Consider the following 19399-nt stretch of genomic DNA (forward strand, 5'->3'; position numbering starts at 1 on the left):
GCTTATATTCTCTTCCTTGCTTGCCTTGTTCTAGAAAGTGTGGGATCTCCCATTTGAAGTTCACACTGGAGCCCAGGGGTGGGAACGCTAAAGGCAAATTAAAGCACAGATTCACTCAGGCCGGATACCTTGTTCTCTCAGGATTCAGGATGGGGCTTCCGTGAATTCCGGGGGCTCTAGCATGGCAGGGTTTTGTTGTTGTTGTTGTTGTTGTTGTTTAAGATTTTGTTTATTCATGAGAGACACAGAGAGAGAGAGAGGCAGTGATACAGGCAGAGGGAGAAGCAGGCTCCATGCAGGGAGCCCGATGTGGGACTCGACCCAGGTCTCCAGAATCAGGCCCTGAACTGAAGGCGGCGCTAAACCACTGAGCTGAGCCACCCGGGCTGCCCAGTAGGCAACTTTCTGACATTCTCAGGCTCATGGTGTGCATCTCTCGAGGGCAGCTCCTGAGGGAAAGTCAAGGCCTGCCCACACTGACCACAGATGGCAGCAGACAGCAGTGGTGCTGGGCCTGAAGCCCCATGGAGTAAGACCGTGTTTGTTACAGGCTGGACTGCCGGGGTTCTACGACCCGTGTGTGGGTGAGGAAAAGAACCTGAAAGTGCTTTACCAGTTCCGAGGCGTCCTGCACCAGGTGATGGCACTAGACAACGAGGCCCTTAGGATACCAAAGCAGTGTGAGTAGCTGCCCCTCTGCAGTCACCTGCCCTGTGTACCAATGGGGGGAGGCCCTCAGCCACAGATGGGGACTAGGGACATCAGTGTGAGGTGACAGCCACCTAACCCTGTGTTATCTGCCTGGGAGCAAAGGACTTGCTCAGAGCCCGTGATGGGCTGCCCCGAGGAGGGTGGTGTTCCTTCCCAGGTGGAATTTCACTGAGCTCTTTGCTTGCAAACTGCAGCATGGGTGGCTGGGCAGGAGGCAAACCCAGCTGTTCCTATATGTTCTAGAACCAGTTGATTCTCCACAGCCTGTTCTGTGCTCCACTCTAGACCAGGCAGCCTCTGGTCAGGTGATGGCTGAACCCCTCAGTGGAGACAGGCGTGGAAAGAGTTGCCTTTTGGGACACTCAGTTTGTCTTGTCTTTCACAGCTCATAGGATTGATACAGACGGATAAGCTGCTTGAGAAACCAGATTTACAAAAGGCTGCAAAAAATCTTCCTGAGAATCTACAAATCCAGAAGCAGGGAAAAAACCCAGACATCAGATGTGTTTATTTTATATTATTCCTATAGAGAAGGTGGTACCGTATCAATGATGTGGAGGGACACACAGACACCCCGTGTTCACGGGTGCTGGAGGGAGGACTGAGGCAGCCCCACCCAAACCAGAACTGCAGCACGGCCTATGGCTGTTTACCCAAGGATCGAGTCCCTGGAGGGGAGGCCCCAGCCCCTGGGCTCCTAGGCTCCTGAGCCCGGGTGCTGACTGCAGCCACCCAGTAGTGCTCAGTCTATTTGAGGTATTTATGGAACATCCTGCCCTCACACATAGGACTGTGAACTACTTTTCCTAAAATCCACACCGAGCATGGAAAACAAAATGGAAAGGAAGTTCTCTTGAGCAGAGGTCTCCAGAACAAGTGAACATCTGTTCAGTCAACTTCCCAAAACTACTTTTTCCTGCTGAAATATTATCCAGTGAATCTGGAGAGGATTGTGTGGGTTTATAAATCGGCTTTTTATCTAAGAACAAATGGCTTTGGAAATTAGTGTCTTTTTTCCCCCTCCCAGAACTTCTTGAATCATTCCACTGGCATGTGGCTTAGACTGGAGAGGTGTAACCCCCGGTCCCAAGGCCCAGCCCTGTCACAGGTCCCTTCCTCCCAGGAGCCACCCATGTCCTGGGGGCAAAAGGCAGGTGTGAGCCAATCCACCTTCACGTCCCTCACAGCCCGCCCCCCCCCCCCCCACAGCTCAGCTGACGTACCTCTGCCCCCAACACTGGAGCACAGGACAAGGGAGAGGACCGGAGGAGGGGGAAGCACGGGGCAGGGCCGGGCAGAGTGGAAAGGACCCTGGACCCCGGCTCCGGTACTTGCCAAATCCCTGGTGCTGGGACAGCAAGGCGGCCTGAGCCTCTCTTGCTTGTGCGCGGCTGGCAGGTGGCGCTGCTGCTCCCACACCTCCTCTAGTCCCAACTCTCTCCTCTAAGGGAACTGTGGTGTCTGCTCCCCAGACCCTCTTCCTTCACCTGCCTCTTCTGGGGATGCAGAGCCCTTAGGAGCTAGAATGCTCCTGAACCGCCTGCTCTGTCTGGTGACTGCGAGTCACTGATGAGCAAAGAGGCCCTTTGGTGGTGGTTCTGACAGCCCCTTGCAGCTGTTGCTAAAATCAGGCTTCGCTCCTGGCGGTGGTCCCGGAGTCATCGCTAATACTCTCTTCCTCCAGTTTTCAAAACAGTTCAGGTTGTTCAATTCTGTAATATTTATCTCCATTTAAAGAAGTTTCTCTACGAGCTGCTGCTCTGAATGTAAATCGTGCAATAAGCATGGCGTGAACTGCCTTTGGACGCAGCCATGTGTTCCCTCCATGGCAGGTGGCTCTTTGGGGCACTGATTCTCTTAATTTTGTCTGAAATGGACTGTACGGAAGGCACTCTCTTATCACAATAAACCTTTCCTGAAAACTGGGGATGGTATTTTAATGCATCTGTATGTTCATTTTCAAGGGTGAGCAAAGTAAGGACGTGCCCCCTCCTCTTGCCCTCATGCCCTCCCATTTTCTCCCTGGCCTTCACTAAGGAAACCATGGGCTGAACCTGAAGCTGTGGTTTCCACATGAGACCTCTGCCTGAGAAACAGTCCAGCGTCAGGAGATCATTTAGGGGAGGATCCTTGTTTTCCTGGGGGTGGTTTCATTTAGGAGCTTTTTGTTGTTGCTATTTTAAGTCAAGTCACCTTTTTTTTGTAGTCAGAGGTGGTCATGCCCTGCCCGCTTTCCAAGAGGACACAGGAAGTCCATCTTCTCGGCAGCCACAAAGTAGGGAGGAGAGAGACCTTCAAATTAGCCTTCAGCCCCCTTCCCCCATTCTGAACACAGAGCACTCCTGTGGAAACTTTCATAAGCCGAAATGGCTTAAAGCAAAGAAGCAATTACCATTAATTTTTAGGGGAAAAAATGTGAGCGTTCCCAGATCTAATAAATCACCTTTTGGGTTTTTTGGATACCTTAGGACACATCTTACTAATGGCTGCATGAAACGGAGTGGAACCAGAGACTCTCAGACGGCCCAGTGCTCTGGGGGCTCGGGGGCTCGAGGCTGAGTCTAGTTCTGGGGGAGGGACGGGCAGTGCCCTGGTTCCCTCTCAGCCACTGCAAAACACACACTCATTGCTTTTTTTGCCTGTGCCTTTTGCCATAAAAATGAAAATCCTCAAATTTCTTTAGGTTAGCAATAACAGGTACTAATGCAGGTCTGTTGTAAAAACAAACTCTTGAGAAACGGGAGACACGTGTACTAGTTTTTAAATAAAGGAGGAGACCCTGCAGCATAGAAAGACACTTTATTCTGTTGCTCTGTCACACCAGGCCAGGAACGGGGGCCAGTCTCAGCCACTCAGAGCCAGCGCCCAGGCGATGGGGGCCACACTGTCCCCTCTCGTGTCCTGCCCCAGGCCCAGCCGCCCCTCAAGGGGATGCACTTCTCCCCACTGGGGGAGTGTGTGCCACATGGCCTCCAGGCCCGCTTCATCCTGCGGTTCTCAAGACACACACACCCCACCACCCAGCTTTTGCTGAAAGGACAGCAGGCTTGGTCCCCTTGCTCGAGATCCACCCTGTCCCAGGCTGCTGCAACTACTCTTCCCCTGAGGTGGCCTGGGCTCCTTGCCGCATGGCCCACCCGGCACGGCATTCCTGTCACTTGACATCAGCGGCAAGGCTCGGGGTCCACGGCCCCCACCTGCCAGGGGCTCAGCTCTGCGGCTCTGGCGGAGGCCCAGCCCTGTGTGCGCGGAGGCGGCTGGACATCCTCCGAATCACCAGCCTCTGGGCCTTCAAGCGCTTCCGGAGCTTTTCATTTTCCTTCAGAGTCAGGAAGAGTTTCTTTTTTAGGGCATCTAAGTCCAAAAGGGCGTAGCTGTGGTCGGAGGTCTGTGCAGGGCTGGGGCTGGCCTGCTGGGCAGGGGCCTGAGTTCCCTGCAGTCTCCGCGGCACGACCTGATGATAGAGGCGACCCAAGGACAGAGGCACGTGAAGGCAAAGTGGAGCCCAGGTGACAGCTGGGCGACAGGTGGGGGCCAGGGAGGCCTCCCTTCCCATAGCACTCCTGAGAGCCTCATCTGCCCAAACTGTGGCCGTCCTGTTACTGGGGAGCTCTGAACTCAGGGCCACGAGCCACGGCGCTCCGGTCTGGGCACCAGTTCGCTTCAGGCGGTGTGAAGCGAATCGGCCTGCAAGAGGCCACCAGCCTGCACACCCCCTAGGGCCCGGCCCAGCACCTTACTGCTCCACCCTTACCTGCTCTGTAGGGCCGCTGGCCATTGGGGGCAGCACTTCCAGGGCAGCCTCCAGCTTCCTCCCCCAGCCACACTCTGCAGGCACCACCTCGGAGGCCACCTGGGGACGGCAGGGCATAAGTGGGTAAAAGCCCCTGGAAGCCCTTTGTGCTGTCCCAGGATGGCCAGGGCCAGGGTTGCCCCACAGCCAGCCTCCCCCTCACAGGCTGGGGGTCAGACCCCGAGGAATCGGGCGCCAGCCACACCGCCTGCCAACTGGGACTGGCTGGTGTTACTGGGAAGCAGGCAGGGGAGGCTCTGCTTTCCCTTTCTAGGGAGACACAGGATCCGAAACCTGGTTTATGAGGTGGGCACAACAAAGCCCCGCAGACCGGGCGGGGCGGGGCAGGCGCTGCGGCTCTGTGTCCCCACCAAGCCTCAGTCCTGGCGGGGCAGCACTGGCACTCACCTCCTTGTGAGAGTCCGCGTTTGTGTCCCCGCCAGCCGGGTCCGCGTTCTCCCTCGCCAGCTGCAGGGGGCACAGAGCACTGTACACAGATGGGCCCTGGGGCTCGGCTCCCCAGGGCTCGAGCGGATCACCCCAAGATCCCCCACCAGGTGCCCGGCCACATGCATGTCTGACTCCCCCGCTCAGCCCATGTCAAGGCAGATGGTGCTGAGCCCAGCCCAGCTCTGGTCACCAACCACTGGCCCGCTCTCCCAAAAGCTGTCCCCAGATCGTAGGCCCCCTGAAGCCAGGGACCTCATTCATATGTGTTACCCCACAGCCTGACATTCTGGGCACATAGGTGACTCAAATTTGGCTCAAAGACTGGCAGCCACATAGGAGAGAACATCGACTCGGGTTCCCGGGCATCCCCAGAGCTGCCACCAGCCCCAGGGCCCCGGGGTACTGAGAGCACCCAGGGGCAGGCTTGCAGATGCCACCCCACGTTGTTAAACTGTGAGCTCCCTTCAAATCTCACCACAAAGGTGTGAGAACCGATCAAAGTCCTTTAGCCACAGGCACAGACAGAGGAGGTAGTTAACCCGGGCACGGGGTTCAGACCAGCAGGATGGCGACGTCTAGCCGGGCTGCACACCGCGCCTGTGGTCTCCAGCACTGTGCGGGACACTCAGACATCTGCCGGGAGGGCAGATCTCACGGTAAGTGTTCTGACCGCAACAAAATAAAAGTGAGCAATATATATCAAATAAAAAAGGGTCTTCCATATTGAAATAACAACAAAACCTTCTAGGTGTTGGGAATAAGCCATGAAACAAACCCCTGCCCTCAGGGAGTGAACCAAAGAGAGAAGCTGAATCAGAGCAAATGCAAAGGAACGCAAAGGAGCCGGGAAGAACCAGCACGAAGGGAAGGCAGGTGGGGGGAGGGGGGTGGCGGCCTCCTCCAGAAGACGTGACCGTGGACTTGGAGAAAGTGAGGCTGCAAGCCTGCAGGTGTGTGCAAAGCTCAGATGGAGGGCAGGCGCCCCAATGCACAAGTCCCCACACCCTTAATTCCCTTCCCTCTCTCTCCCAGGACAATCAAGCACAGGTACCAGTTGGCCCTGGTTTGCTCCACCACTGCTTTGCCTTTCAGGTTCAAAGAGGTGCCCGCTGTGAGGCCCACCACCTGGGACTCAGTACACCTTTGGGATTTATGAAATTCAGTATCATTCCCCTCGGGGCCTCTGCACCCAACCGTGCATGAGCTCTCTCCTGAGCCAAACCTGCACATCCCGCCCCACAGAGTTGGCCCCCTCAATGTCCTGTTGGGAAATCTAACTCCACAGGCACAGGGCCAAATTCAGAGGATCTAGGAACCACACCCTCTGGGGGCTCAGCAAGCCCACCCAGACCACCTCAGTCTCAGCCCACTAGATCTGAAAAGGCCCTCTGCTCTGACATCCACGCATGCTTCAGCTCAGGCCACCAGGACTGCACTTACCTGTGACACCAATGGCTCTAGCCAGAGGGAGCCTTCCAAAGTGACATCCCCACTCACCTCACCCGAAAAACCACAGCCCACCCAAGCCTGCCACCCTCTGGGCCCTGCAACCCTCCAACCAGCCAGAGGTCCCTTCCATGTCCAAGTCCCCTCCACGCTGTCGCCAGACTCCCTCCACCTGCACCAGCCATCTCTGCCCAGGCCAGAGCTCCTGGGAGCACGGGGTGGCAAATGCTGGGGGACAGCAGTACAGCCTGCAGCTTACTGACTCCTGCCTGGCCCTGGCTGTCCACTCGGAAGGAAAGGGTCTGAGTTCAACACAGTTGCCAGATCTTCACTGTGTGGCCTCGTGCCCACGTGACACCAGCAAAAATGAAATGCGCAGGGACACCTGGGTGGCTCGGACAGTGAAGCATCACCTTCAACCTTCAGCTCAGGTCATGATCCCAGAGTCCTAGGATGGAGCCCCACATCGGGCTCCCTGCTCAGCGGGGAACCTGCTTCTCTCTCTACCTCTGCCTGCCACTTTCCCTGCTTGTGCACACTCCACCCTCCCACCATGTCAAATAAATAAATACAATCCTCAGCAGCTTTTGGTTGTAAAGTGTGATGGGGGGAGCACACAGAGGGAGGGAAATAAAGGGGGAGGGAGGGAGGGAGGGAGGGAGGGAGAGAGGGAGAGAAAGAGAAAGAGGCTCCACACACAACAGAGCCCCACTTGGGCTTGATTCCACAACACTAAGGTCATGACCTGAGCCGAAACCAAGAGCCGATGCCTAACAGACTGAGCCACCCAGGTGCCCCATGCTTGATACATTTTTTTTTTAAGATTTTATTTATTTATGAGAGAGAGAGGCAGAAACACAGGCAGAGGGAGAAGGGGAGAAGGGGAGAAGCAGGCTCCACGCAAGGAGCCTGATGTGGGACTCGATCCCAGGCCTCCAGGATCACGCCCTGGGCCGAAGGCGGTGCTAAACCGCTGAGCCACCCAGGCTGCCCGCCTGATACATTTTTAAAGGGGCTTTAGGGCAGCCTGGATGGCTTAGCGGTTTAGTGCCACCTTCAACCCAGGGCCTGATCCTGGGAATCCGGGATCGAGTCCTGCATTGGGCTCCCTGCATGGAGCCTGCTTCTCCCTCTGCTTGTGTCTCTGCCTCTCTCTCTCTCTCTCTCTCTCACTCATAAATAAATAAAAAATCTTTAAAAAAATAAATAAAGGGGCTTTAAATTATAAGTTACCTAAAGCAAAGGTCACAGCCAGCAGGACCACCGGACTCTGGACCCCAGGGGCCTGACAGAGCTGCCCTCCCTGCACTCGTCAGCCTCCGCCCCCACTGCCCCTGCAAACACCTGCACGGGTGCCCTGGAGGCCTGAGTGGAGATGTAACGACAGTGGTGTGTTCACCTGCGTGGCGTCCTGAAAGGCAAACACAGTGGGCACAGCATTCTGCTTCAGGTTTTTGCGGTTTCCAAAGGCGCTGAAGCACTCGGGCCGGAAGTGCTCTGAGCAGATGACCGTGTGCTGCTTGGGTTTGAAGTTGGCCCGGCCGATGTTCAGCACCCATTCCTTCAGCAGCTCTGGGCGGCTGAATGGGAACCTGGGAAGCAAAGGAGGGAGACATAGAGGAATCTGCGAAGCTCAAGTCAATACCGTGGGGTTCGCTGCAATTCTGAAAATACCACATGGTATTTTACCAGACAGCTTGGAAAATTGAGTAACTCTGTTAAACTACATCCTATTTCTGGAAGCTTCTGTCATGCCAGTTTACAGTATCCTTAGTGTGCAATGTGAGGCCATGAATGTGGCCAGAAAGCCTTCCAAAGGCTTTGGTCCATTAGTCTTTGAGTACTCAAAGGCTGAGCCAGTGTCCATTCCCCCAGGGATGGCCCTGTCCCAGGCACTAGGATGTGGGAAGGAACAAACAGCCCCACCCTCAGAGAGCCTACATTCTAGAACAGGAAAACAGACAGCAGACCCAACAGATACAAAACTGTGTAGAAATAAAGAATAGGGGGCACCTCGGTGACTCAGTGCTTGAGCATCTGCCTTTGGCTCAGGTCGTGATCCCGGGGTCCTAGGATGGAGTCCCACATCGGACTCCTCACAGGGAGCCTGCTTCTCCCTCTGCCTGTGTCTCTGCCTCTCCTCTGTGTCTCTCATAAATAAATACATAAATGATCTTTTAAAAACAAATGAATAAAGGGTAGGAAGTGGTCACGAAGGCCTCTTGGGAGGTGACATCTGAGCAGAGGCTGCAAGAAGCAGGAGAGCCAGCCGACGTTGTTGTTGTCTTATCAGAAGGAAGAGCAAGAGCAAAGGCACTGGGATGCACCCAGCATGTTGGGGGCACGGCCAGAGGTGGGTTTGGCTTCGAGAGGGCTGAGCAGGAGTCATGGGCCTGTCATGGCCAAAATACGAGAACACCCAAATGCCCTTTCCTTCTAGAACAAGTCAATTCTGGCATATTCATTCAGCGAAGGACCTCAAGAGATGGGGACGAAGGCAGGGCAGCCACTCCAAGTGCAGGTGACTTCATAAACATGACCAAAAGACACAAGAAAGCACAGCATAGGACTTGGTGTGTCAAGTTCAACCCAGGCCAGAGCACCAGGCTCGGACAGAAGGCGGGATGCGGGCCACTCTGGGGGATGTCCGGGGGTGGGGGAGGGGGTTCCCCAGGGGCTGGTGATGTTCTGGTTCACAGTCACACAGGTGTTCACTTTGCGGAATGGCCTGGGTCATGGAATTATCATTTGTGTGCTTTTCTGTAGGTCTACTTCAATAAAAACCTTCACTTGGGAGAAGGAAAATGGTGATGGGAGGGGCGGTGGAGACAGTGCAGCTGGCCTTGGGGGTCGCGCTCTAGGAGGCAGTGGCTGGAAGCTGCGTTCTCCCAGGCAGGGGCCCAGGGCCGACACGCTGCGAGCGCCGGGAGCGCGAGGACGGGCTCCAAGCCTCCCGCCCGGGCTGCAGGGCTGCAGGGCTGCAGGGCCGGCCGCGCTCCCCAACACCCTGGAACGTTCTCAGGGCTCCGCCCCCCCCCCTAGCTTCCAGACCCGAGGCCTGGCCGGGGCGAACCCCCGGCGTCACCACCACTCATTCATTCGCAGACGCATTCAGCCCTACGCACGGAGCACCAGCCACGTTCCAGGCTGCATCTGAGAACACGATCAGGTCTCGGGGAGGGACTGACACCCCAGGACTGCGGACCCGGCGACCCACCGCGGCCTCCTCCGCAAGCGACCGCCCCAGCCGACGTGGGGGTAAGGCTGTGCGCCTTGGGCAGGTGGCTCGGCCTCTCGGATCGTCTCCCCACGCGCCCAGGCCGCGGGGCATCCCGCCTGTCCCCGGGCCGCCGGCCCCTCCGCGGAGGACCCGGCTGCACGCCCTTGGCCGTCCCCGCCCGGCGCGCCAGGCCTCGGGCTCCCAGGGGCGCCAGGCGGGTCGGCAGCCGGGCCCCCGGGCCCCCGCGCCCCACGGCGCCCCTGCCCCTCACCGGTGGAAGGTGAGCTGCTTCCTGCGGCTGCTGTAGCGGTTGCAGCACTGCCGGGCCGCGCACGACTTCGGCATCTCCGGACGCCAGGCCCAGCTGCCCCTAACAAAGATGGCGGCGGCGGGCCGGCGGACCCGAGCGGGAGCTGCGGGGGGAGGGGCCAGCGGGCGGGGCGGGGCCAGCGGGCGGGGCGGGGCTGCCCGGGACAGGGCTAGCGGGCGGGGCGGAGCCTTACAGGGCACAGCCAGGCCTGCGGACTGGAGCGGGGTCACGGGGGGCGGGGTCCGGCGAGCGAGGCGGGGCCAGCAGGCCGGCTGGGGCCTGCCAGGGCACTGGAGGCCTGAAGACTCGAGCGGGGCCACGGGGGGCGGGGCCAGCGGGGCCAGGCCCGGGCCTGCGGGCCTGCGGGCCGGGCGGGGAGGGGCGGGAGGCGGGGCTGCCTCCGCTCTGCTCCTGGGTCAACTCCCTGGGCGCTCCCTGCGGACCCGCAAGGCCCGAGTCAGGTGGACTCCGGAGTATCACGACTAGAGGTGTTCCCGGGCCCCACCCAGGCCCGACGCCCCCAACAGCGCCTCCGGCGCAAGCTCCACCCGTTCGCGAAGCCCGGGGCCCTCACCTCCTTGCTTTGAGGAGCCAGGACACACCCACCAACAGCCTTGAACACCTGGAAACCACAGAGGGCTCACAGCCCAACCTGGCCAGGATCTCCGAGGTTTTAAGAGGTGTTGATACGTAGGTTTTGGCTGCTCAGAAAGGAGGTACTAGGTGACCACTAGTTGGTCCCAGATTAGAGGCGGGCAGACACAGCTCATTCAAGGAAAAGGCAGGGGGAATGGGGACCCCCAAGTGCAAAGGGACAGAATGAGCACCTCTGGGAGACTGCAAACCTGCTTGCAGAACCTCGGAGGAGACTGCAGCTTTTAACAAAGCAGGTAACTACTCACTGGGATTTAAGCCAATCCACAGCATGATGAAACTGTGAAAGCGATTCATGTCTATTCATACTGTGGTTTGATCCTGGAGAATTTACTAGAAAAGTAAATGAAGAGTTGTGGGCACTTTATCTCCCCAGGTCTCTGTCATCACGGTTTGGGGGTGATGAAGGGAGGAGAAAAACCATTGTCCACCCCCACAGAAAACAAACACCTGAAGCTAGGCATGAACCTCAAAGTAGCAATATATTTATTTACAAAATATACAGTTTCACAGAAACAGCTTCGCTTTATACACATAAACTTTATAATTACACAGAACCATGTAAACGATGTTAAGTGTCTGGCCTGGCCAATGCCAATGAGAGGTGCTTACTTTTGGGATGACATCTTTCCCTCTCCTCACTTTATTAGCCACCAACCAGGAGCCCCTAGATGGGCCATGCCTAATTTGCATAAAGCTGATTGCAGCTGCCCAGCTCAAGTGAACACAAAAATCAAGGTGTCTTGACTTCCTAGACACCACCCACAGGGATAGATAGATCTGTTAAAAGAACAAAAAGGAAATGAAGGAAACAGATAGAAATGACTATCAAGTACCTTCCAGAGGTGTCACCAGGCATAGAACCTTCTAAAAGCAATACAGCAATCACCAGGGCTGGCAGTTCCACTCTAAAATCACATGTATTCTTAAATGCACTTTTAAAACTTAGCGGAGGTTTTTTGTTTTTGTTTTTTAAAAGAAAAACACTTTGGAACTTTGGCTATTCTCATGGTGAAGACACTGGACAGGCAATGTCATGGGGCAGATCTTTGGCAAATTCCTCTCCAACTTTTCCTGGACATTTGCCCTCATCCGAGCCAGACAGTTGTCTGGGGAGAAGGTGGTTTCTAAGCCCGCTTCTTACTATTTTTCTCTACAGCAGAACTTCTCCCTTGGGGATCTTCACGATAAACTGGGTTTCAGAAAATATCTCTATTTCTGTGTTAATATAAGCAACAGAATTAAAAGCAAAACAAAACAAAAAGCAGTTGGCTGGTGAAGCATGAAAGACACTAGCACAGAAAATGGGCTCTGATCCGCCAATTAAGAGTTCAAACCCCCTTTGTGCCTAAGGGAGAGAATACGAACAGAGCCCCCCTGGTGGCCCTGCAAGAGGATGCCACATCAAGGCCCCCCGCAGAGAGACAGGAGTCCACCCTGCTGTAAATAAATTAGACCAACTTGGGCCTTCTTCCCTTTTCATGCTTCACAAGAAACGTGTATGAAGACACACCCGTCCACTTACAAAAAAAAAAAAAAACACCACACTTTTGAGAGAGTATTTGAACTGTTAAAGAGCACTGTCAGCCTCAGAAAAGGTGGGAGCCTTCCTCTCCCTCCAGGCCCAAGCCACCTGAAGTCCAGGGTACCAGGCCCTCGGACAGTGCCCTGCAGGAACTACAAACACAAAGTGCTGGGGTTCTCCAGGGCTGGCCTGCTCAGGGGGCTCCCAGTCCAGGGTTCTAGTTCAGATCTAAGGAGGTCTGCACAGTTCAGTGCGTATTCCTGGAGCCCAATGTTACCCTATAGCTCACTCACCAATTTCAGACCAAAAAAAGGGGGAAGGGGCTTCATATCCTACCCTTGCCCCGTGAAACCAGCAGGCCAGCCTGTAAGAAGGCATACCACCACAGGAGAGGCCTTCAAGTCTTCTCTACTTCCTTATGTAGAGGAACGCCGTTCCCCAGGGACTGCCTAAATTTTATGTCGCTCCTGGAATACAGTGAGGGAAAGAGAGGAGGACAGGTGAACCTAAGTGCCCTCTCACTTGAAAACAGCTCGCCTGGGCACCCCAAGGACCTCACACACCAACTGGAATGGGCACCCCGGCAGAAAACTGCCAATACTTTTGGCTATATCGTGCAAAAAGACAGGGTTGTTGTTTTTTTGTTTTTGTTTTTGTTTTTTTCTTTTTTTTTACATCGTGCAAAACAGGAAACTGAGTTATGAACATGGGCCACCTCGACCCCCCAACCAAACCCCTTTCCACCAGGAAGTGGCTGCACACTGTCCCTTTTAACAAACAGAAAGAAACCGAGGGATCAATGGCCACTGCCGCCCCAGGGTTCCTCTCAGTGAGACCAGAGGACTCTCGCCTGCAGCCCGAGGGGACCCACAGGCACCAGTCAAGGCAGGGAGAAGGCAGGCCACGAAGGTAGGGGCAGCTCGATGGTTGCTGTACAGACACTTATGGTCAAAGACTTACACTTGAGAAAAAGCTTACACGTATGGCTGTTCGTTAACAGGCCTGGGAAACTGAACATCTCCTCTCCCAAGACAGCGGAAGCAGGAAAACAGCTAGCACGGGTTCCAACCAGCGGGAGTTTGTTAACAATGATAGCAAAGAATTCACAACTACCATGTACCCTCATTTTCAGCTGAACCGAACCCACTGTACTCGGGTGGCTAGTCCACCTCCACTGCAGAGAACACAGCTCTAGCAGCAGCTTTGGCCAACAAGGATTTTATTCAGTCACTGGCTATATACAGGTTATACCTTGGACAGCCTGTCCTTTTGCTTAGGCACCTGAATGGCAGGGGTCTGCCCGCACCAGAGCTGAGAGTCCTGTGCTCAACTAAGGGAGGGGCTGAGAGGCCCCTCATCCTTTCCAATTCCTCACCCATGCTCTCCTCGCTCACCAACAGTCAGTCCAGAAACAGTTTCCGTGAGCCCATCCGGGACCGGTTGGAGCGGCGGATGTCAAACTTGGAGTCCCGGCACTTTTGGCAGACAAACACTTCCGGAACATTGGATTTCCGTATTTTCGCACAGGACAGGTGAATCCAGGTATGGCACTCGTTACACTCTATCATAGGGCGGCCAGCAAACGGCTTCATGCAGAAGCAGGTGACGAGGTCCCAGGAGTCATCATCTGCACAGAGAGAAACAGGTGAGGAGAAAGCACTTCCTGCACTCCCTCCCCTGCGGTTCCCTCCCCCACCAGCCCACGGGTAAGGGGGATGCAGAGCAGCTGAGCTACAGGGAAGCTTGATCAGGTGTCAACTCTCACTGAAGGTCAGGGCAGCCCTCCCCTCTCAGAGTGGAGTAACCGAAGAGTATGGCACCAGGAATTAACTGTGAGAGGTTTACTTTAGGAGCTACATTTATTTTCATGTTTTGAGGCCTGTCCTGGAATCTCACCTGTTTCTAGCTGCCACCACCCCCTTCCTAAATGTCTTGATGTCCACCTTTCTTCCTAGAGATGGCGGGGCACACTCTGCTGTCACACTCCAAGGAAGGGACCGCTCTTTGGACCACCAGCCACCACCATGGCAGTCCTTCAAGGGTCACTCACCCGAGTCTACCATTATGTCCTCATCATTGCCAGTGCTGTCCTCGTCCCGGAACACCACCTGCTTTCCCTGCCGGACAATAGTCCGTTTGCCTTCAGTTTTTATTTCTTTGACCTGATCAGGTGACACGGTGACACATGATCCACTGGAAGGCGTATCAGAGTCCCAGCCTGAGCAGGAGTCGCCGGGAGCCTGGGGGATATCCTGCAGGGCGGGACTCGTGGGGGTCTCTACGTAGGGATCAGCAGCTTCCAGCTTCAACAGGCTCCCCATGTACCCCTCCTTCCCTGGCGCGTCACTGTCCCTTCGCTTCCTCTTCTTCTTTTTCTTCAGCTTGTCCGTCTTCTTTCTGTCCAGCAAAAAGTTACTGGGCTTGGCTCGCTGCAGAAGGGTGGGCTGCAGGTGGCCAAAGCAGCGGTCAGAGACTGGCAGGGGCACAGTGGAAGCGATATCAGTGAACCCAGCATCCCAGCCATCGCTGTCAATGGTGCCAGCCGTGCTATTGGCAGGGCTGGGGCTGCTCCTCAAAGGGAGTTCCTGAAAAGACAGAAGCAGAGGTAGCAGGGGGCCCAAGTGTTTTGACTAGTTCCCAGCAATAAGAGCTAGCCCCAAGCAGAGGCTCCCCAGGCACCCCCAGCCAGGTCAGGCCTACAGATGAGGGCTATCAGAAACAGGCCTTCTTGGCTCTCATAAGCAGGACTCTTTAGGAATGGTGTCATGAGTACTTTACTGTGACCTTCCAGATAGAATGTTAACCCACCAGGAGGAAGACCTTCCCTTGCTGAACCTTTAGCCCCTGTTCCAGAGCCAGGAAACTTATTCGATGCCTAGTAAATATCTAGAAGGGTGCCAAGGATACCTTTTCATACCCACTTATCTTTCTTGGATTGTAGAATCTCTCCTTCCCGTTTGCCCTCCCAAGGGGCATTATTTTTTGTTTAATTAAATGAATTTAAAATAGTTTTGAGGATTTCCTGATACTTTTTTTTTAAAAAATGGAGATGCCCCCAAATATCGTGAAATCAAACTAGGTAATTACTGCCCCAAAGCAGTGAGCTAATCCCTACAGTTCCTCAGACCATTCAAGCATTTATTTGCTAATAGTGGCAACATTCTGCTGGGCACAAAGGACACATTTATCTACGTACACAGCAAAAGAAACGATAAAGCAATACTGGGGTTTGGTCTCTTAGAAATACCATATTCCTTTCTTTTTAGCCCTGTACAATACGAGTTTGAGCACCATGACAAAGTGGTCTTCAGACCTGCCCACTACTTAACAAGGAAAAATAAATATCCTTACAATACACGGGATTTGGGCCAAAGTTCCCTGAAGATTCTGCAACATGATGTGCATCAGAGAAACTGCTCAGCAGGAAAGACAGTGTGGACCAGGCCTAACTAACCAGTTGAATCCCAGACCTGTGCCCCAGTGTCCTAATCTCTAAAATGGGGAGAATTAACAGCACCTCTCTCCTGTTCTGAGGGCCAAGAACACTGGCCGGCCACTGCAGCCGCCCAGTAAGCACTGGAGATTCAGAGCAGACGGACATCAGACATGCTATTTGCAAATCAACACTCCAAGTTTATTAAATAATTTACAGACAAGCCTGCATTGTCCAGCAGACTTTTAGGAACCACCTCCCAGGCTGGGCTAAGTTTTTAAGAAAGATTTCTACCCGAGAGCTCTCTGGAGTCCTCCCAAACAGCCCCTTCCAGACCCCCAACCCACCACTGGTTTCCCTGCCAGCAGGAAGGGGGCAGAAACACTGAAGGTTACCTCCTTTGGATAAGGAATGTAGCCAGCATAGGCCAAAACAAAGGTGCAGAATTTGTTGAAATCCTCCACAGTCCTGCGCCTCTTGTAACTGGGGGAGCACTCCTGTGAGCAGGCGAGAAAATGGGGTGTATTTCAGAGTAGGCACTTGTAGGTGGAGTCACAGAAACAAAACTAAGCCAGCTGGAGCTTTTATTGTCAACCACTCAAAAATACACTGCTAGATTTACAAACACTCTAGAAACAAGATAAGGTAGGTTTGGGTCAAGAAAGAACACTGTACTCAGAAGGCTGAAAGGGGGGTATTGTGATGTTATGCCAAGCACACTGGGAAACCGGGCAGGAGATAAAAACATGTACAAGAGTCTGCTTTCTGGTGTTCCGGCCGCATTTTCCGGCATTTTCCGACATTATCTATCGCTGTCTGCAGGCCTATCAGGAGCTCTAATAACTACTTTTTTGCTACAGATTTTCCATTTTGAAAATAAACTCCAGCTGCAGCTGTAATCAAAGTATTTTAAATGACTTCAGAAGTCAACTGCTCCTTATCCTAGAAAGCTCACTGAGGCCTGACCCCTCCCCAGCCTAGGCTGTGGGTGGACCCCTCCTCCTAGCACTGCTCACTTTTCCCTGCCCTGCCAGCACCCCACATTCAGGGGGCCAGCCCCCAAACGTTCTCTGACTCCGAAAATGGACCAGAAACGTTAGGCTGGGTTTACTTGCGCCTGGAAGACGAAACACGAGAGGGTTTTTGGCTTGTGCGTCCTGTCTCCATTCAATCTAGAAATGCCCTCAACAAGAAGGGTTTTTCTCCTTGAGGAAGAACAGCTCTGGGAGAAAGAACCTTATTTGCTAGTAAGCAAAACCACTCTACTCTATTTTGGTTTATTCGACTGGCGTATTTACTGAGGTGTGCTTAATGCACTTTACCACCCACCCAACCCCACCTTACGTGCTCGCTGCCACCGCCAGGGCCCAAGGACCCACTACCCCGCTGGGACCAACGGGACAGGAAACTGGGGGGTGGGTTCCCGGCCCCTCCCCGCCCCTCCCCGGGTCGGAGGGCCAAGAACGCGGCCGGGCCCCGGCGTGCTGCCCGCAGGTTTCCTTCCAAGGGCTCCACTTATTTTCTCCAGTTGCTTCTGGCCGACCACCTCCGCCCCCCACCCGCGGCCGCTCGGACGCCGAGGGGGGCGCAGGCTGGCGGGGCTCCGACCCCGGCGCGGTCCCCGGCCGGTCCCCGGCATTTCCTGCGTCGGAGAGACCCTGCCCCCATCCCGGGAAGCACCGACCGCCGCGCTCCGGCCGCGATGGGAGGGCCGCAGCCCTCGGGCCTCAAACTCTCGGGGAGAACTTTTATTTCGGCGGGGAACACGCACGAGTGGGCCGGGGGCCTGGCCTCCGAGGGGAAGGCGGCGGCGCCCGGGGGCCGGGGGCGGAGGGACCCGCGCCACCCCCGCCCGGCCCGCCCGGCCCGCCCGGCCCGCTCGCCCGCTCGCCTCGCCGCCTTTAGGAAAAGCAGATGGCGGTGCGGCCCCCTCCCCGCCCTCCGCGGAAGCCGCCCCCCGCCGACACTCGGCCCCGGAAGGTGCGGGGCCCATCCCGCGGAGGAGGGGGCGCGGGAAGCCGGGCAGGATTCGGGGTCCGGGGCCGCTGGGCCCCGCGAACCCCCGAGGCGGCAAGGCGGCCGGCGAACGCGCCCCGCGCCGCCTCCCCCGCCCGCTCGCTGCCGGACCCGCACCCGGGCCCCGGGGGCCTCGGGAGGAGAGAGAGGGGACCGAGGCTGGCGCGCCGGAGGGGCCGCCCGGGAGAACCGAGGGCCGATCCCCGGAAGGAGGGGGAGCCGGGGCGGGGCGAGAGAGCCCGCGGCCGGGGGGCGGGGGGCGGGGGCCCCGCAGGGGGAGGAGAGCGCGCCGGGGGTGGGGGGCTCCACTCGGGTGTTTGCGGGGGTGGGGACCCGGCAGGGCTAGGCCCCCGGCGCCGGAGGGGCGGGGGCCGCGCGGGAGTCAGGGGGCGGGGCGCGGACTACCGGGCCCGGGGGATTAAGGGAGCCGGCGGGGGCGCGCGGAGCGGAGTCCCCGTCCGAGGGGGACCGCGAGCCCCTCCGGGAGGGGGGAGGGGGACCCGCGGAGAAGCGGGAACGCGAGGAGGCGGCGGCTGTGCCCGAGTCCCCGGGGGCGGGGAAGGAGTAAGCCAAGCCGGCGGGGAGGGGCCGGGGGCGCAGACAGGTCCCGCGGCTACGCGAGGCCGGGGAGGGGCGGGCGCGGCGGCCCGAGGGTCGGGGCGCCGGGAGGACGGGGACCACCGCGGTAGGGGCGCCGAGGCGAGGGCGGGCGGGGAGGACCGGGCGCGGGCCCGAGTGGGGGGCGGGGTTGGGCGCCCAAGGGGGCGGCGAGGGAAGGCTGGGGGAGGGGAGGGCGGCGCTCGGCCGGCGGGGGTCCGGCCGCGGGGAGCACGGGACCGGAGTGGGGGTGGTCAGGGGCGGTCGGGACGCAGCCCTCACTCACCTCCGGGTGGAAGGCGGCGGCGCAAGAGTCGGAGTCCATGTTCAGGGTGGGGGGCGGCGGCCACAGGAGTGCAGGGGCCGGGGATGCGGGCGCCGGGCCGCGGAGCCGCTCAGGGCCGGGGGCTCCGGCGGCCGCGCAAAGCGAAGGCGGACCCGGGAGGGGTCGCCCGGGCTGGAGGTGATGAGGGGCTCGGCGCGTTGCGTCCCGGGCTCTGTGCTCCGGGGCCGGCGGCTCCACGGCCGAGCAGAGTTGGCGATGCAGCTCCTGCGGCCGGCGCGGTGGGAGAGGCGGGAGAGTCGCTGCGGGGGGCGGCGGCGGCGGCGGCGAGCGGGAACCCGACCCGCTCCCCGACCTGACGCCCAGTTCGGCTCGTGTCTCGGGAGGGAGGGCGGGAGAGCCGCGAGCGCTGTCGGGAAATGTAGTCTGTGGGCGACGGGAAGCCGAAGGCGCGGGGGCGGGCGCGGAGCATTGTGGGAGTAGTAGTCCCAGCTCCGCCTCCGAGGCGCACAAAGGCCGCCTCGCGGACTCCAGCCCCCGTAGAGCTCCGCGGCGGCTGCCCGGTTTGTGGGGGCGGTGTCTCCGGGACCTGAGGCTGCCGGAGCGGGGGAGGTGCGGAGGCTCGCGCCGGCTCTGCGGTGGGGGAGGGGCGGCGCGAGCGGTAGCTCCGCGGTCTCCGCGGGGGCGAGGGGCGGGGGTACTCCCGGCGGGCGGGGGCGGGGCCGACGGCCTCGGGCGAGGGGGGCGGCGGCGGAGGCTTGGCGTCTCCCTCTGGACTTGGGGGTCCGTGCCCCTTTGTGGGGCCTTGGTCCTCGCGGCGGGGGCGACCGGCGCTGACGTCGCGGCCGCCCCCTGGGCTCGGAGCCCGAGGGGCGAACTTGTTTTCGCGGCCGGCTGTTCTGGCCGGTCCTCCAGTCCCGGGGGTCCTGGGACGGGGGACCGAGGACCTCCTGGTCCTGTG

At 57.7% G+C, this 19399-nt stretch overlaps 3 protein-coding genes and 1 long non-coding RNA gene across 4 annotated transcripts in view; 2 read left to right on the top strand and 2 right to left on the bottom strand.

The window, feature by feature from the left end:
- DNAJC11 (DnaJ heat shock protein family (Hsp40) member C11) overlaps positions 1–2638 on the top strand; it is a 75195-nt gene extending 72557 nt beyond the window's left edge. The window contains exons 15-16 of the mRNA XM_055304954.1: positions 551–680; positions 1097–2638. Of these exons, the coding sequence (XP_055160929.1) occupies positions 551–680; positions 1097–1122 (156 nt within the window). The 3' untranslated portion in view covers positions 1123–2638. The remainder of the gene's footprint in view (positions 1–550; positions 681–1096) is intronic.
- Positions 2639–3495: 857 nt separating this feature from the next.
- On the bottom strand, positions 3496–10012 carry THAP3 (THAP domain containing 3). The gene is made up of 5 exons (XM_055304955.1): positions 9892–10012; positions 7800–7992; positions 4913–4972; positions 4466–4564; positions 3496–4165 (listed from the first exon to the last, which is right to left on the bottom strand). The coding sequence occupies exons 1-5, from the start codon at positions 9963–9965 to the stop codon at positions 3920–3922; spliced, it is 672 nt and encodes a 223-aa protein (XP_055160930.1). The 5' UTR covers positions 9966–10012; the 3' UTR covers positions 3496–3919.
- On the top strand, positions 8655–14163 carry LOC129496722 (uncharacterized). Its single transcript, XR_008661828.1, has 3 exons — positions 8655–9658; positions 13510–13651; positions 14065–14163. It is a non-coding gene; the product is annotated as an uncharacterized LOC129496722 (long non-coding RNA).
- Positions 11048–18814, bottom strand: PHF13 (PHD finger protein 13). The gene is made up of 4 exons (XM_055304956.1): positions 18442–18814; positions 15938–16039; positions 14160–14694; positions 11048–13736 (listed from the first exon to the last, which is right to left on the bottom strand). Exons 1-4 carry the CDS (start codon positions 18478–18480, stop codon positions 13510–13512), a joined length of 903 nt encoding a protein of 300 aa, XP_055160931.1. The 5' UTR covers positions 18481–18814; the 3' UTR covers positions 11048–13509.
- Positions 18815–19399: the final 585 nt, after the last annotated feature.

The sequence above is a fragment of the Nyctereutes procyonoides genome, unplaced genomic scaffold (genome assembly GCF_905146905.1).
Source record: "Nyctereutes procyonoides isolate TBG_1078 unplaced genomic scaffold, NYPRO_anot_genome, whole genome shotgun sequence".
Taxonomy (NCBI): Eukaryota; Metazoa; Chordata; class Mammalia; order Carnivora; family Canidae; genus Nyctereutes; species Nyctereutes procyonoides.

Bases quoted from the DNA above. Each gene is read 5' to 3' on its own strand.
- PHF13 (XM_055304956.1), bottom strand. From the start codon at position 18,480: ATGGACTCCGACTCTTGCGCCGCCGCCTTCCACCCGGAG. The intron at 16,040-18,441 runs GTGAGTGAGGGC...GCCTGCTCACAG, and splicing joins CCGCCGCCTTCCACCCGGAG to GAGTGCTCCCCCAGTTACAA. The intron at 13,737-14,159 runs GTGAGTGACCCT...CTCTCTGTGCAG, and splicing joins GGACATAATGGTAGACTCGG to ATGATGACTCCTGGGACCTC.
- THAP3 (XM_055304955.1), bottom strand. From the start codon at position 9,965: ATGCCGAAGTCGTGCGCGGCCCGGCAGTGCTGCAACCGCTACAGCAGC. The intron at 4,565-4,912 runs GTGAGTGCCAGT...TGCCGTCCCCAG, and splicing joins ACGCGGACTCTCACAAGGAG to GTGGCCTCCGAGGTGGTGCC. The intron at 4,166-4,465 runs GTAAGGGTGGAG...CTCTATCATCAG, and splicing joins CCAGCGGCCCTACAGAGCAG to GTCGTGCCGCGGAGACTGCA.